This window comes from Chionomys nivalis, chromosome 12 (assembly GCF_950005125.1).
Source record: "Chionomys nivalis chromosome 12, mChiNiv1.1, whole genome shotgun sequence".
Taxonomy (NCBI): Eukaryota; Metazoa; Chordata; class Mammalia; order Rodentia; family Cricetidae; genus Chionomys; species Chionomys nivalis.
Genome location: NC_080097.1, coordinates 35,133,991 through 35,148,895, shown reverse-complemented (window position 1 = coordinate 35,148,895; position 14,905 = coordinate 35,133,991). Strand labels below are relative to the sequence as shown.

Here is a 14,905-nt window from a genome sequence, read left to right as displayed (position 1 = left end):
TTGTTACCTCATAAATTCTCTAGGTTCTCTGTGACAGAAAATCGGTAAGAAATACGTCATCGTTACATTTCCAGACATTGAACTTTCCCCTGGGGCTCATTTGCATACTGTCTTCCTGTTCATATGTCCTTTGTATTGTTCCGCGTGTTAAAACAATTACAACTGACAGAACACAGTCAAAAAGTCTTTCTTGTAAGCAGAGCAGGGAGCATGAGACGACATTCTTGCAGAACCATCTCCTACTGATAGGACCCGGTGTGTTTCCTGTTATTCATGCACCAAGTGTGTCAAAGAACTACAGGACAAAGTACATAAAGATTCATGCGCATGTGTTTGTGACATTGCAGGCCAAAGGTAAAGAAAGACAGTGGCTAAGACACCAAGCTACTGGGGAACTAGATGATGCCAAGATCATTGATGGGCTGGCTGGAGAAAAAGCCATCTACAAACGTCGGGGTGATCTGGAACCTCAAGTAAGTAATGGGGAGCATTGAGCCTCAGATCCACAATAGTTCAGTCTTCTGTAGAGAGTTCATGAAATATGTCAAAACATTAGCCCAGAGTATACAGCTACAGAAAGCATTCTGTAAGGACAGAGAAATACAAAGTCTCATCAAGGCATGGAACACACACACACTATGTATATGTGATCATTTAAAAACAGTTGATACAAGGGCCAGGCCTGGTGATACATTCTTTTACTCCCAAGACTCAGGAGGCAGAGGCTCTGTGAGTTCAAGGGCAGCCTGATCTATACAGCGAGTTCCCAAACAGCCAGGGCTACGTAAAGACACCCTGTCTCAAAATCAGCTCAAAGGCAGGGGAGCCTTCATCAGGTCCAGAGGTCTTCGCAGCAGGGATCAAACTGTGACCTACAGTCCAACCAGGCAGAGAAGTCCTGAAGATGCTAGTTCCTCGAGCTGAAGAAGGTACTTCATGGAGTTAGTCTTGAGTAGACGGAAAGCCGGCCTTCCTGCCCACCCAGCCCAGGCAACCTCGGAGGGAAGCAAGAGAACAAGTGCTGACCACCAGTATCCTGTCAGCAGAACCTCTAAATAGCCACGAGGTGACTCCCTACAAGTCCACTCCCCAGATGCAGAGTGGGTACTCTGTGGGCGGAGAAACAGGGACACTGTTGTTTGTGATCCAAGAGGATTCTTCAAGCAACAATCTCCGTGGTTTCCTGCTCTCCTGGAAGTCAGTCTGTGTCCACCAAATGCCTTCAGATTTTAGAAAACAAGGAATTCTGCCCTGAGTTACACTAATTATAGTAAATAAGCATTTGTCGTATGTAGTCAAATATTGAATGTTAGTGAACTCTGTGGTCTTGGACAATCAAACCTGCTGAGTAGAGGCTGAGAGCAGGGGCGCAGTGAGGGGAGTGGGCGCGCCAGTGTTGAAATGTTTACTGGAGTGGATCTGGTGGTAATTCGGGGGCTCTTATTCCTGTGCTGTTGCCATGAACCAACAGCTGCGTCCCTTACTGAGTCACTGTGGTAAGCAAGCATTCGGACGCATCTGTGACTTAGTCATGGACGTGTGTGCCACCGCTTCTAACTGGGGCAGACTCAGCAAGTTTTAAAGGAATGTATTGAACTGGCTTCCTGCTATTCTCCTCTAAGCATCTACGGTGTTTACAGTTTTTATTGATCTATCTTGTGTGTGTGTATGGGCCGTGCATGCCACAGTGGGCATGTGGAAGTCAGTTCTCCCCTTCCACCGTGTAGCCCTGGGACTCGAACTCAGGCTGTCAAGCTTGATGGCACGTACCTCACCTACCAAGCCCTCTCACCGGACCCCTATAGTATTTTCTTGAAATCATTAGTTCTGCTCATTATTTTTCATGCATGTCAGCAAGTATTTAACAGAATAATCTGGGATTTTTCTTATTTATTGCTACTGACAAACTTTTTTCTTTTTAATTTTCCACATTGGCAGATCTGGGCTCCAAACCAATCCCATAAGATTTCATGTTTTAATCAGTAGTTTTTGCCAGACAGCAGCTCAATGCCACTTTAACTGCCAAGAAAAGAAAAAAGAAACACTAGTTCACTGGCAAAAAAAAAAAAAAAAAAAAAAAAAAACTTAAAGAATTGAGACGTTCTGAAAATGCTTCCTTACTTTTTTGGCCAGATTCCTCTCGCATAGCCGTGCCTTAGCAAGCTCTTCAGCCCAGGTAGAGAATGACCTTTCAAGTGAAGCTGATGTGTGCTCCCCTCCAATCACACACACGCTCATGGGGCTGGCGGGGGTGGGGGGCTGAGACATAGCGTAAACGATGTGGGGTTTCTAGCCCTCCAGGTCTATATTTTTAAACCACTATTTTTAAGCTGACATCCTCCAGAAGGCCGCTTTTACTATATTTCAGGGGAAGCGCTTCCCATGTGGTCCCTCTACCCACTGGGACAGCCCTGTGCAGGCCTGAGCCTGGGGCAGATATGCCCACCTTGGGCTGGCACTGCAGAACTCGTGAGAACCCAGGATGACCGCTGACCATGGTTTCCCGCCATTCTCTCCCTCAGCTGGGTAGCCCACAGCAGAAACCCAAGCGCCTGCGCCTGGTGGTAGACGTTTCCGGCAGTATGTACCGCTTCAACGGGGTGGATCGCCGGCTGGAGCGCTCCATGGAGGCCGTGTGCATGGTCATGGAAGCCTTCGAGAACTACGAGGAGAAGTTCAAGGTAACGGCACAGCATGAGCTAGGGATCGCTTCTGCTCAAGAGTGAGTCATCCGTGGTGCAGAGTGCAGCCAGAACCAGGGACACCCTCCTCTTGGCTCACTTGTCTGCAGGGAAAGTGGCCTGCTGCTGCCCCGTTCTAATAGTAACATAATTGAAGGGCCTGATAAACCTCTGGTTCCCACAGAGAAAAGCATACGACAAACTGTGTGCCATTTCCTACAAACACAAAAGTCTGTTCTCAAGTTTCACTGGGCATCCTCATCCTAGCACCCCCCCACACCCCCAGCCTTAGCACTGACACCCCATTACCAGCCAGGGTCTGTGCACTGTCCTGTTCTCTGCTTCTCTTTCTCTTTCCACACAAACAGTGAACAGACAATAATGAAGGAGAAAACAGCCTTCTGCTCATGCCCAGCTTCTCCTTCATTGTGCTACCAACTCCTTCATTTCAGAGGTCCGAGTGTAGGAGGGACTCCCTAGCCGCTGTTAGCCGCTGTGCTGCAGCCGCTGTGAGCCAGCTGATCGTGATCCTGCACAGGAAGGCGTGGCATCACAGCAGATACCAAAGGGAGACGTGGTGTGTACAGACACACAGCCCAAACATAGGAACTCTAGATTTTGTACTGGATCAAACAACGCTCGAGAAACAGACAATCGAATCAGTTGCCTTAAGCCGGCTTTCCCATGCCATGTCTCTGTTTTATTCTACAAACAAGAATCAAATTGATTTGTCATTTTGCTTAGGCTCCTTGTGAAGAATGCAGCCCACTGGCCCTCCTGGGTCCCTGGGCAAAGGAATGAGCGGCACCCAGCAGGGAGCACTGTGGGGCTGCAAGGCTCTCTAGAGTACAGGGGTCCAAATGCATGTAACACATGACTTAGCATGAGAAAGATTTCAAAGACTCACACTGACAGGATGAGGACAGGCTGCTCAGATGAGCACCATGGCGACAGACATGACAGGCTCCTGTGGGAGGTGGAGGTGGCCAGTCTGTAAAGTGAAGCAGCAGGCTCCTGAGGATGCCATTCAGCTTTTCCATCTCGTGACCCACACCCCATGTGTGATTGCATCTTCATTTCTTTTTAAATAGAAAATGTGTATTTAAATCATTTTGACCCCTGATGGCCAGTGGGTATCTAGACAGCCATGGACCAGTATAAATAACTGCAGCCCTCCTGGTGTTCAGAAGGGCCTGGGTTTTAACCTGCCCCAACATCCGTTTCCCCAGCTCTTACCGAGTCTTCCTCCATCATTGCATATTGTAGACTGTCAGATTGCCACATGTCTGAGGTGTGATTGGCCACAGGCCCTCCCGTTTCTGCTGGGCCCCAAGGCCCCCTCTGTAGGGGACAGAAGGGTGACAGAGTCCCAAACTCTGAGTGCTTTTCCTGTTTCTAATGAAGTGTTTGAGGGCACACGAGGAATAGGTGCACACAGTACAAAGAAAGAGGAGGAAGAAGTGAGACTTGCTCTGTCCCCTCTCAGATTCCAGCTGCATCGGTGGATTTTTGCTCACTTAGAAATACTTGATTTTTTGGTCTGTTTTTAAAAATAGTTGATATTCCTGATGTCATCATTATCATTATTCCACACTTCCAGCTTCTTGTTCTTGAAAGAAGAAAAGGTCTAGTAATAATTACTGTGAGTCCGTAACTTCCTCAGAAAACAGAAAGTGACTCATGAGCAGATGATGGTTATGGAGTTCCCAGGGTAGCATCTCATGCTGTCTTTAGGATCTAGCCATGTGATCTGAAGCTCCTACCTCAGTTCAGTCTTCTGCAGTCAGCCCGGGGCTGTGAAGGCATCGACTCTGCGTTTGCTTCTCAGCCTTCAGCAGCGCCCCCTCCCCCATGTGGTCGTCTGTGTGCTCCCCACTCCTCTTGGCATCCGCTTGTGTTGTGTTTGGCTAGAGTTCAGTGCTGACTTGTGGGTCGTTACAGTCTGTCCTGGAGGCTCACTCAAGAGTCTGGAGTCTGCCTCCTCTTATTCCCCGTTAGCACAGCCCATGCCAAACCGCAGAGCCCCTCAAGCGTGAGAGTTACTGAGACGGAAAGGTAATTCAGCAGCATGACATTCGCTGAGCCACTAGAAGTCTTTAAAGTACCTCCGAGTGTTCAAGCAGCTGACTTCACATCTTCCCAGAACAGCAGTTTCCTGACGTCAGCGTCAGCTCCAAGCTGGTGATCAGCCGCGTCCCGCGGTCTGCACAGCACTTGGGAGGCTGTTGACTGTATAAACTGGTCTCTTTCCTCCCCCTTCGGCTTCACTCAAGTTTCTTTTCTCCAAGCTCCTGGGAGTTTTCATTGTCATCTTAAAATAGACTTTCTTTTCAAAGTACTCCAGTAACACCAAAAGTCTGGAGACTATTTTTCTACTAAGCATTCAAAGAACAGTATCAGAAAAATAGGTTTATTCTCTCATCAGAAGTTGGGCTTTGGAGAGACAATAACTTAAGATACAGTATTTCTATGAAGGTGTGTATGTGAGCCTGGTGTTCTGGTTTCCTTCTGCTGCAGCGACCAACACCAGAAGCACTGTAGGGAGGAGAAGCATGTTTGGCTCAACACTGCCAGGTCTCCATCCACTGAGGGAGTCAGGGCAGGAACCATGAAGGAATGCTGCTTACGGCTGTGCTCAGCTTTCTTATACAGCCCAGGTTCCTCTGTCTAGGTATGGAGCTATCTACAGAGCTGGGTCCCCCATCGGTCAGTCACTCACAGACAGGACCCCAGACCAGGCTGTTCTTCAACAGAGGTCCTCTCTTCCTGGGTTAGTGATAAAGCTAACCAGGACACCTAGCCTATATACAAGGTCCTAGGTTCTGTCCTCAATACAGAAAAAAATTAATAAAAAAGAAAGCCACTATTCTAGAACCAATTCCTGAGTCATGTTCCTTATAACTCTGAGGACTTTCCCTCCATAGAAGGTGCGGTTAATCTTCACCTCACTTGTAGGAATCATTCTCCCCTCGACAGACGAATTCAAGACACAGTGCTCCTCACACTGCAGGAAGCCGGCTTTCCATTCCTTCTCTTGGGTATTAAATTGGCATAGAACCTTAGGGCTAGGGATCATTTTTACCATCCCCTTTCCACAGCTGAGAAAACCAAGATTCAAAGAAGTTAAATACTTGGCCCAGTCCACACCACGAGACAGTAAAAATGCCAGGACTTCCAACCCCATGTTTGAGGATCTTTCTTACTTTTTTATCCTTTTTTTCTGTTTTACTTATGCCCAGACTTATGCCAAGTCAGTATTTTCAGCAATTCATTCAAAAGTAAACCTGTTTTACCATCTTTTATCTTCTACGTTTACTATCTCACCGTGCAAATGTGGTGTGGTAGACATGATTTCTTTGATGGTATCCTGGTCAGGAAGGCTGTGTTCCTTCCCAGAAGACTATAGAAAGATGACTCACAGAGAGATGCCTGCTGAGAAATCCCTTCTGTTACACACTTAGCTGAGTGCCTGTAATTCCTCCTTTCCCAGTGCCTTAAGGACATTCCTTGAGTTTAAATATGGAGATTAGTCATCCTATCCGGTTTAAACTCTGAATATATTTGTGCTACTACCCAGAGATAGGACTCCCCCCAAAAATGCATGGTTTGCTGAATCCGTTCAGAATGGACTCAGTAGTTGACATAGAAGTATTGGTCATGAGACACCAAAAGCTTAAGGAGAGATGTAGGAAAAGCTTGGGGAATCGCTCACTGTTTCTCTGTAGTGTCTTGGATTAAAGATGCAGATCTGTGTCTTCACTGAGACATGTTTTTGCTATTTGTTATACCTTCCTCTAAAGGAATGAGGCTTTCAAAACAAACCTAGCAAAGGGATCCAAACAAATTGTAAAGCAAAGAAGCTTTAGAGAGAGGCCCACTCAACAGCTGTCATTTAGTATTTATGCTGAATGCTAAGAACAAGACTCCTCGAACATTTCCAGGATAATTTGTGGGCCACTTAGAAAAATTACAGCCTTAACATTGGGTGGTTGATAGGGACAATGAGGCTCTTGTTTTTTGAATCCTATGCTACTCCAGGGAAATGTGTGTGGCCTGTCCCAACAGTTTACATATGGTACTGGCAGGGCCCAGCCTGAGTGAACAGTAGAGTCAAGAGTTAGAGAATGGAAATGAATGACTTCAGCTTGTGATACCACACTCCTGTTATGCTGAGGCAGGAGGATCATGAGCTTGAAGCTAGCCTAGGCTATATAATCTCACACAAATAACAACAGAGTGGGTTCATATATATTTTCCTTGAACTCAGACAGTTCTAAGGAGAGGGAAATTATTGTTTAAACATGTTGAGATACATGGGTAAAGGTCTACCTGGTCACATCCATTATTATCTAATCCCTACCACACCCCTTAAAAGGGAGGAAGAAACTGAGTCATTCCTGCCGCAGTGCAGCATGGGAATCAGCTCCTTCCCTCTGCGTGAGTCCCTCTTAGGTACTTGAGCACCCCCAGCTACTCAGGTGGGAGCTCTGCAGGTTCCAACCCATCTGGATACCAGTGATTTCAGAGCTAGCCTGGAATACTTAGTGAGACCCTCTCTCAAAATAAAGAAGAGGGCTAGAAATAGAACACAGTGGTAAAGTGCTTGCCTAGCATGGCTGAGGCCCTGGCTCAAAGCACAGTCCCACACAAAGGGGGAGAAAGCAAACATACATAACCCCTCAGCTTCCTGCTTAGCTCTCCACTGACCAAGCCCTGCCCTGGGTGGTGGACATGGGACCTAGGGGCCAGGCCTTCATCTAACTTCTAACCACCCTAATGAATGTCCCACCTCTTCTCTCAGGTCCTTCATGGGCTCTTTTCTTAGGTCTGCCTTCCTAGGGCATGCTCAGGTGGTGTACGTATATCAAGGTCTAGGGGGCAGCCAGACGGGACCAGAGGCAAGATCTCCCTGTATTGCCGTGTTCCACAAGCTTCAAGGAAGCCACATACTCATAATTTGATCCTGACTTCACAGGTCCTTAAGATGTAACATTTATCAGAGTAGGAGATAAGAGCATGTTTCACCTGGGAATTTGTAGCCAGATTTATAGTTTTCAAAGGTTTAGCCATCCTGTGTAGCCCTCGGGTTATATCCTCCTGGGAATGGATACAATGCCTTCATCTCCAGCATCATCTCCACAGCGCACAGTTTTGGCCCATAGGAAACAGAATTGTCTTTCTTAGATAACCTCACCCACTTCCTGTTTTAACGTGGGGCACTTTCACTAGGAATTTTTCTGCTTCCCATTTCAGATGCAGCAGCCTTCATTATGTTAGATTGCATTTGTCATCTGGCTTAGGAAACAGCATTCTAGTTTCTAGATTGTAAAAGAATGCAACCCACAAACCAAAGGCGAGCTGATAGTGGCCCACGTTGTTTGCAAGCTCTCAGGGCGTTTCTGTGGGAACTATGCTCGACATTGTCGCAGGGTGCGGAGGTGAAGCACGGAAGACCTTGCCTTAAAGAGCTTCAGATAGCAGATAGGGAACCTAGTGGGGGCTTACAGGAGGTGTTTGGAGGATAGCTGTTGGTTAATACCGGACTGTCAAAGTCTTCATCCCCAGACCACACTAATTTCCTTACAGATACTTCAGTTGCCAAGTGTCCCAACCTTCATATCTTCACAAAATGTCTTTAATAGAGGTGAGAGATTTGGAGGGACAGTGGGAGGGGTCAGAGAGGTAATGGGAGGGGTCAGAAGGACAGTGGGAGGGGTCAGAGAGGTAATGGGAGGGGTCAGAGGGACAGTAGGAGTGGCAAAGACTGACCTCTCGCACATTGTTCACTTCTGACTTATTTTCAAATTCTGCCTCCCAGCACTGACCTCATCTAACAGTCAGGGAGTTTTTTCTTGTGCCCAGAAGATAGAGAATTAAAAAGCTTCCTAAACTGAAAGATGCATGCCATGCATTAACAAGTGGAAGGAAAAGCATATTGTACAGTCACATGGTCAACATCATCCAGAGTTATGTGGGTGCTGATGTGTTTGCTTGTGACTCTGCAGCTCGGCATGTCCTTTAGAAGGAACTAAATGCCCAAGGGCCCTATCATAGAATGCTTTCAGAGGTTAGCTTGTATATGATTGTGGATAATTTTGATCTTTTTGTGCTTTAATTTCTATGAGTATGTTTTCAGGCTGCGCTTGTTGGTAGAATTGAGTTGCTCCGAATCATGGACTCTCAACTTCTGGGGGCTACTGATGCTCTTGTCCAGGATCCCCTCCATCTCTATCATAGTTAACGCCTTCATGTCAGATCTCCCTGATGCTTTACATCTTCCCTTTCTGTCAGCAGCCAGGAAACCACTCTGCATCGAAAGGGCTCTGTGTGATTAGGTTAGCACCACTAGATAACCTCCCTTCTGATTAACTCATAGCCAAGTAAACTTAATTACATCGACAGAATCCTTTTTGTCATGGAAGTTAATGTAATCGTAAGTGATATCCCATTATGTTTACCAGATTTGACCGCAATCATGGAGAGAGTATAGAGAACACAGACATGGCAGCTGGAATTCTGCTTTATACTGTATGTGTGCTTCTTACACCGTCCCCCTTGAGACTTACACATGAAATTTGGGGTAGCCCCTACGGTCCTCATCATACTTCCCACCTCTTGCCCAGGGGCCGAGATCTCAGAGGAAGGTGAACTCAAACAGAATGAGTCCACGGTGGTTTGCCTTTGTGGACAGCGCATCTCCCTCTCTTTCTGCATTCCTTTATGGCCAAACGTTGAACTTGGAACAATCCAGAGTTGGGGTCTAGAGGACCAAGGATCGTCCTGCTGCTGACTGACTCCCATGCTCTCTGACTCTTTTGTGTGTAGTACGACATCGCTGGACACTCGGGAGATGGCTACAACATTCGCCTTGTTTCAGCTAACAAAATCCCCAAGGATAACAAGCAGAGACTAGAAATTCTGAAGGTAAATTCATTCTGTTCCTTCTATAGTGAGAATCTCTGTCAGATAAAAACTAGGAGGCGTCACTGAAGAAGCAGTAGATATACACTCTCAAGCACTGAATAGAAGCCCTCTTTCCTGTTTAAATCTCCTTTTCCACTAACTAAATTTTCCCTGCGTATTTTCAGAGTAATCAGTGTTTTGTTGGGTTTGAGCATCTGAGATCAGAACTCCTCATAATCAGACAGACATGTTCCATAAAAAGGAAAGAATATCCCTTTAGGGTATTCTGTATTCTAAATCTTATATTTCTCTTAGTCTTTTTGAATGATAAATTCAGTTTCACATTGTTAAATCTGCAGTAGACATCATGATTTTAAAATGGATTTATTCCTTTGCTAGTGGAAACAGTGTTCTCATTTCAGATTAACTGTGTACTGGAACTTCAGCCCGTTCCTCATTTTCTCCTCCTTCTTGCCCTTCTTCGGGGTAATCCATATTTCCTTGCTTTAAATGGAAGGTTGGGTTTTAAAAGAGTCCGTTGTGAACACATAGGAACACTGCCCGTTTCTAAGGAAAGTCAGCCCCGCACACTGGCACGCCGGCAGTAGAAAAGTCATGATTGTGAAAAGGAGTTGCTCACCCATGGCTTGTGCGCCCTGGCTCTTCCCTTCAGACCATGCATGCCCACTCGCAGTTCTGCATGAGCGGGGACCACACCCTCGAGGGGACAGAACACGCCATCAAGGACATTACCAAAGAAGAAGCTGATGAATACTTTGTTATCATCTTAAGCGACGCCAATCTGTCACGATATGGAATAAACCCTGCCCGGTTCGCCCAGATCCTAACAAGTGACCCTCAAGTTAATGCCTTTGCTATTTTTATTGGCTCCTTAGGGGACCAAGCAGCCAGGTAAGCATTGTCGCAGCAGACAGCAGGTATAGTAAACATTTGACACGTTTGTTTCTCAGACCTCAGCCTGAGGGGCTGGGGAGGACAAGTAGAACAGGGTCTAGGGTGTCTAATGTCGCTCTTGGGGTGCACAATACCCCAGCTTGTTTGGGCAAGGAACATGATTGCTCTAGGCTTTTTTGGACAAGAATTTATGATTTTAATTGTTTTATAAAATAATTATCAAATTGATTTCCCCCCCCAATAAGTTAGACAGTATTTTATGGATTAGGTACTTTACAGAGATCCCAGCCCAGTCAAATCAGTTTGTGTTCAAATCATATTCAAAACAGTAAATAGAGTGAGCAGTGGTTGTAGCTCAGTGGTAGAACACTTGCCTAGCATGCATGAGGTCCCAGGTTCAATCCGCAGCATTGCACAAAATAAAAAATGAAGGAACCCAACAACAGTAAATTCCCCAGCATAGCAAAACCTGTATTCATCTCTCGGTGTGTGTGTGTGTGTGGTGTGTAAACAGACACCATCTCAGTATCTCTTCACAGTGATAGAGCAGTGACTAAGACCAAGGCAACTCTTATAAAGAAAGCAGGTAACTGGGGCTTGTGTATGGTTCTGTGGTTTACTCTATGGTCGTCATGGTAGGAAGCAGACAGGCATGGTGCTGGAGCAGTAGCGCTAGACGAGGGGCCTATGGGGCCATCCTCATTCATACCACCACAGATGGATGGAGACTTACGTAAGCATATGTATACATATCCTCTAAACAAACTTCTGTAAGTGAATAAGTATACATTTAGACATGTGTATACATAAGCATACATGTATATGCCACATGTGTATGTAAATCTGTGTCTCGCTGGAGAGACCAGTAGGTGAGACCCCGTAGACACAAAGGAAGACTGTGTATGTGTGGTTTATGCTATAGTGAACATGCTACATGGTGACTGTAGGAATTTATAGTCAGTGCCTCAGGGATGACCCAAAAGGAGAGACCAGGAAACACTCCCATAACTTAAAAACACTGACAGAAAGCATTTGTGGTTTTCTTTGCCTGACATACTCATAAAAGGCAGAAAAAAACAACTATTCTGTCTTACAGAGGGCCTGCCTCTGCTTCTGCCTCTGCTATGCTGTGCTCTGCGGTACAGACCCTCATAAGCCAGGGAGGGTCCAGCCCCATGGATGCTGCCGTGTCCACAGTGAGCTTGAGAACAGATTCTGTATCATAGACTCATGCTCACTTAGTGCAGCTGACTGCACACACTTCTCTCACTTTTATGCGTTAGCACTTCACATTTTCTGGAAGCTTCCAGTGCTCAAAGCCTTCTCTGTCCACATTTGCCCAGTGCCAGCCCAGCGTTGGGCAGGCAGCAAGCTCAACAAATGCTGGCTGAGCTGAAGCGGGCATTTTTTTCTTTCTAGTGAACAGATCCTGTTGGAATACTTAAGAAAGCACAATAATACCCTTGTGGTTTCCCGGGGAAATGGTCCAACGTCCACTGGCAAAAGACAGAGTACAGACTTAGCTGGTCTGCCCAGCATGCCAAATCCATGATCCTACACAGAGTGGCTGACTTTTATTAAATGTCATTCCAAAACCAAACTTCGTTGGCACAATGAAAGGCGGTATTCTCTTCAATATATCTGTCTCACCGTCTTATTGCCTTCAAAGATGGCCTTTTGTTCCAAACAATAAACTGACAGTTTTTTAAAAATTACCATGAGCCTGCTCGACCTGGTAATCATCAAAGCAGAAGTCGGATAATGTAGATTGCATTTCATGTTCTGTGATGGGGGAGGAACAAGAGACTTGACTGTGCAGTGAGTTGGAGGCCTATTTTCTAAGAAAGGAGAAACTTTTTGGAAGTACAGTGTGAGGCCACATTACACGGCCAGATGCAGGTGAGCTAATTCCAGATGGGCCCCTTGGGCACCGTCCTATCACGGGAGAACAGCAGAGCAGGAACCGATAGCACTTCAGAACCACTCATTTCTCCCAGAAAAGAGCTTCCCTTGGGCTCACTGCTTTCCCTGCCTCTCTCGCTGATGCTTTCCCAGGTGTTTCATTGCCCTGTGACAGCCAACTCAATCGCAGGCAAGGCAGGAGAAAGTGAAAACGTGCTGTTGTAAGACCCCCATTTTGATGCTGTGGTTGGCCGGGCTGGAACGGGAACCTTGATCCGCAATGGTGATTTCCTCCCCTTCCCTCTGGCAGGCTCCAGAGAACTCTGCCAGCTGGCCGGTCTTTTGTCGCTATGGACACCCAGAAGATCCCTCAGATTTTACAACAGATCTTCACCTCCACCATGCTGTCCAGTATCTAAGAAGCACCCTTCACCACCCAGTACTGGAAGCCAAACGGAAGTAGAGAGAACTCTGAAAAGACAGCAGCCATGCCAGTATGGGCCATGGCCGGACCTGCTGTCCAGCAATGAGTGAACTTCTAAATGGAAACGCACTCTGGAAGGATTTAGGTCTGCAGAGGAAATGGGTTGACCTGCATTTCTTAAAAGGTCAGGGTTGAAGGAAGTAGGAGCAGGAACTACGGGGCTTGGTCTAGTTCCAAACCCAAAGGATAAAAAAATACCCACTTTTGCCTTAATACGTCATCTGTTGCCGGTTGCCACTCCATAGCCAAGCCTTTAAGGCCATAGCTGACACTAAGGGCTAAGTCTGCAAGCCCCACCCAACACGTTCCTGTCTAGAATTATTTTTACTCTCTCTCCACTGTGTATTGCCCAGCAAATAACAATTTTGCAGCCTTTAACCCACTAAAAAGCATTTGGGCAATAGTACTTTATAAGGTGTTGGATTTTCTCAAAAATCCCCTTCTCTTGACTGAAAGGAACCAAAAGATCCTCAGCGTGCCTGCTGTCCCACATGGCTTCTGAATGGTTCTTCAGATAATGAGAGCCAGTATCCTACCCTCTCTCAAGGATAAAAATATCCTGCCCCGCATTCCCTGCATCCTGCCTTTAGTGCTTTTCCAGAGTCCCACAGTGGAGAACACTGTGCTGTCCAAATTGCAACGATGAAAGCAGCAAATGCTTATGAAGAAATTATGTCTGACAGATTACACAAAGTTAAAAGAAATACGTTTGGCTGGTGTTCGCTGGAGATTTCTTTAGGTTTAACTAAAGAAAATAATACTTTTCTTTTCAGCTAAATTTTCTTTCCAAGTGTACCTACTCACATTTTTAGAACACATGTTCCAACAAGATGGCTCTCACAAGCCATCTAATAAAATGCTCTTCACAGCTGGCCATGACGTCAGAAGAGCTGGGAGCGTCTGATGTGTGTGCTTACTTACTGTAAGCTGGAGAAACTAATCTTATTGATGATGATACCCTAGGCGTGTACACTGTCATTGTACGGGCCTGCAAATTCATTTCGCTTAACTATAGGGCAAAAGAAATGTCACCCTATTCTAACGCCCCTTCTCCTGTTCTTCAGATGTCACAGAAATAAAAAGCAGTCGATTCCCAAGACTGTGTTACCATCCGGTGTCTGCCTGGTTTGCCTGTTCCAGGTGCCTGAGTATCCCAAAATGCACAGAGCTCCGACTCATCAAGTGCCCTAGAAATGTGATCACGTGACTAATAATCTCATCTGCTGATGACTTACTGTACATCGGGTATGCTAAACTGTTCTGTGCCGTGTGCCGTTCAGCTCTCATGCCTTATAGGATGGCTACTGACTGCTTTCTGCCGACAAAGAGCTGTTTGGAAAACCCATTGCTTTCACAAGGTTCTTGATCATAGATGATTTTTCATTGAACTATTAGCATTGCCTTACAAATCGAGACCTGGAGCCTTAGAGATAGATATCCACGGCCACAGGCAGGTAGACCAGACTCGACATCCCTCCTCACCTTCTGAGTGTTTGTGTGAGCCCCTCGCCCACCTGGCAAGTTTCTTCTGCTTGACTTCATGGCGACCTCCACTGCCTTCTTCCCTTCGTTTCTTCCACACGACTCTTTGTGACCTGTCTTGGTTTCCTGAGCTGTCCCCCTAGCTCGTGTCCTTATAAACCCTGTCAGCTTCCAGGAGCTCAGAGGTGTGGGAACTAGAGCATGGGACACTTCTGGGAAGAATCTTGTAATTGCTGCTTTTTTCCTGGGCATAGCAGTGAGCTGAGGAAATGCCCATAAGGGGGCAGCTTAGCTCCAAGGTCACTGCCCCCAGCAGCCTTTGGAAGTAGCATACAAAAGTAGCTCAAGATGTCAGCCCTTCACAGATCTCCACACAGAGCCTGAGCAAGCAGAACCATTCTTTTTTAAACATGAAAAGAATGTGCTCCAGTAATTAAGTTTCCCTTCCCCACTAGCCAGACGCCCTTTGCAATTGTTATTTGAAAGAGAAAATGGACTTTTCTGTTTTCTTATTTGTCAAAGGGGAAGATGGGGGGGG

At 46.3% G+C, this 14,905-nt stretch overlaps 1 protein-coding gene across 2 annotated transcripts in view; it reads left to right on the top strand.

Annotated features, from left to right (window-relative positions):
* Vwa8 (von Willebrand factor A domain containing 8) overlaps window positions 1-13,987 on the top strand; it is a 320,343-nt gene extending 306,356 nt beyond the window's left edge. For both annotated transcript variants that reach the window (XM_057786174.1, XM_057786175.1), the window contains 5 exons: window positions 348-473; window positions 2,523-2,681; window positions 9,507-9,605; window positions 10,258-10,496; window positions 12,712-13,987. In XM_057786174.1, the coding sequence (XP_057642157.1) occupies window positions 348-473; window positions 2,523-2,681; window positions 9,507-9,605; window positions 10,258-10,496; window positions 12,712-12,820 (732 nt within the window). In that variant the 3' untranslated portion in view covers window positions 12,821-13,987. The remainder of the gene's footprint in view (window positions 1-347; window positions 474-2,522; window positions 2,682-9,506; window positions 9,606-10,257; window positions 10,497-12,711) is intronic.
* The last annotated feature ends 918 nt before the right edge of the window (window positions 13,988-14,905 follow it).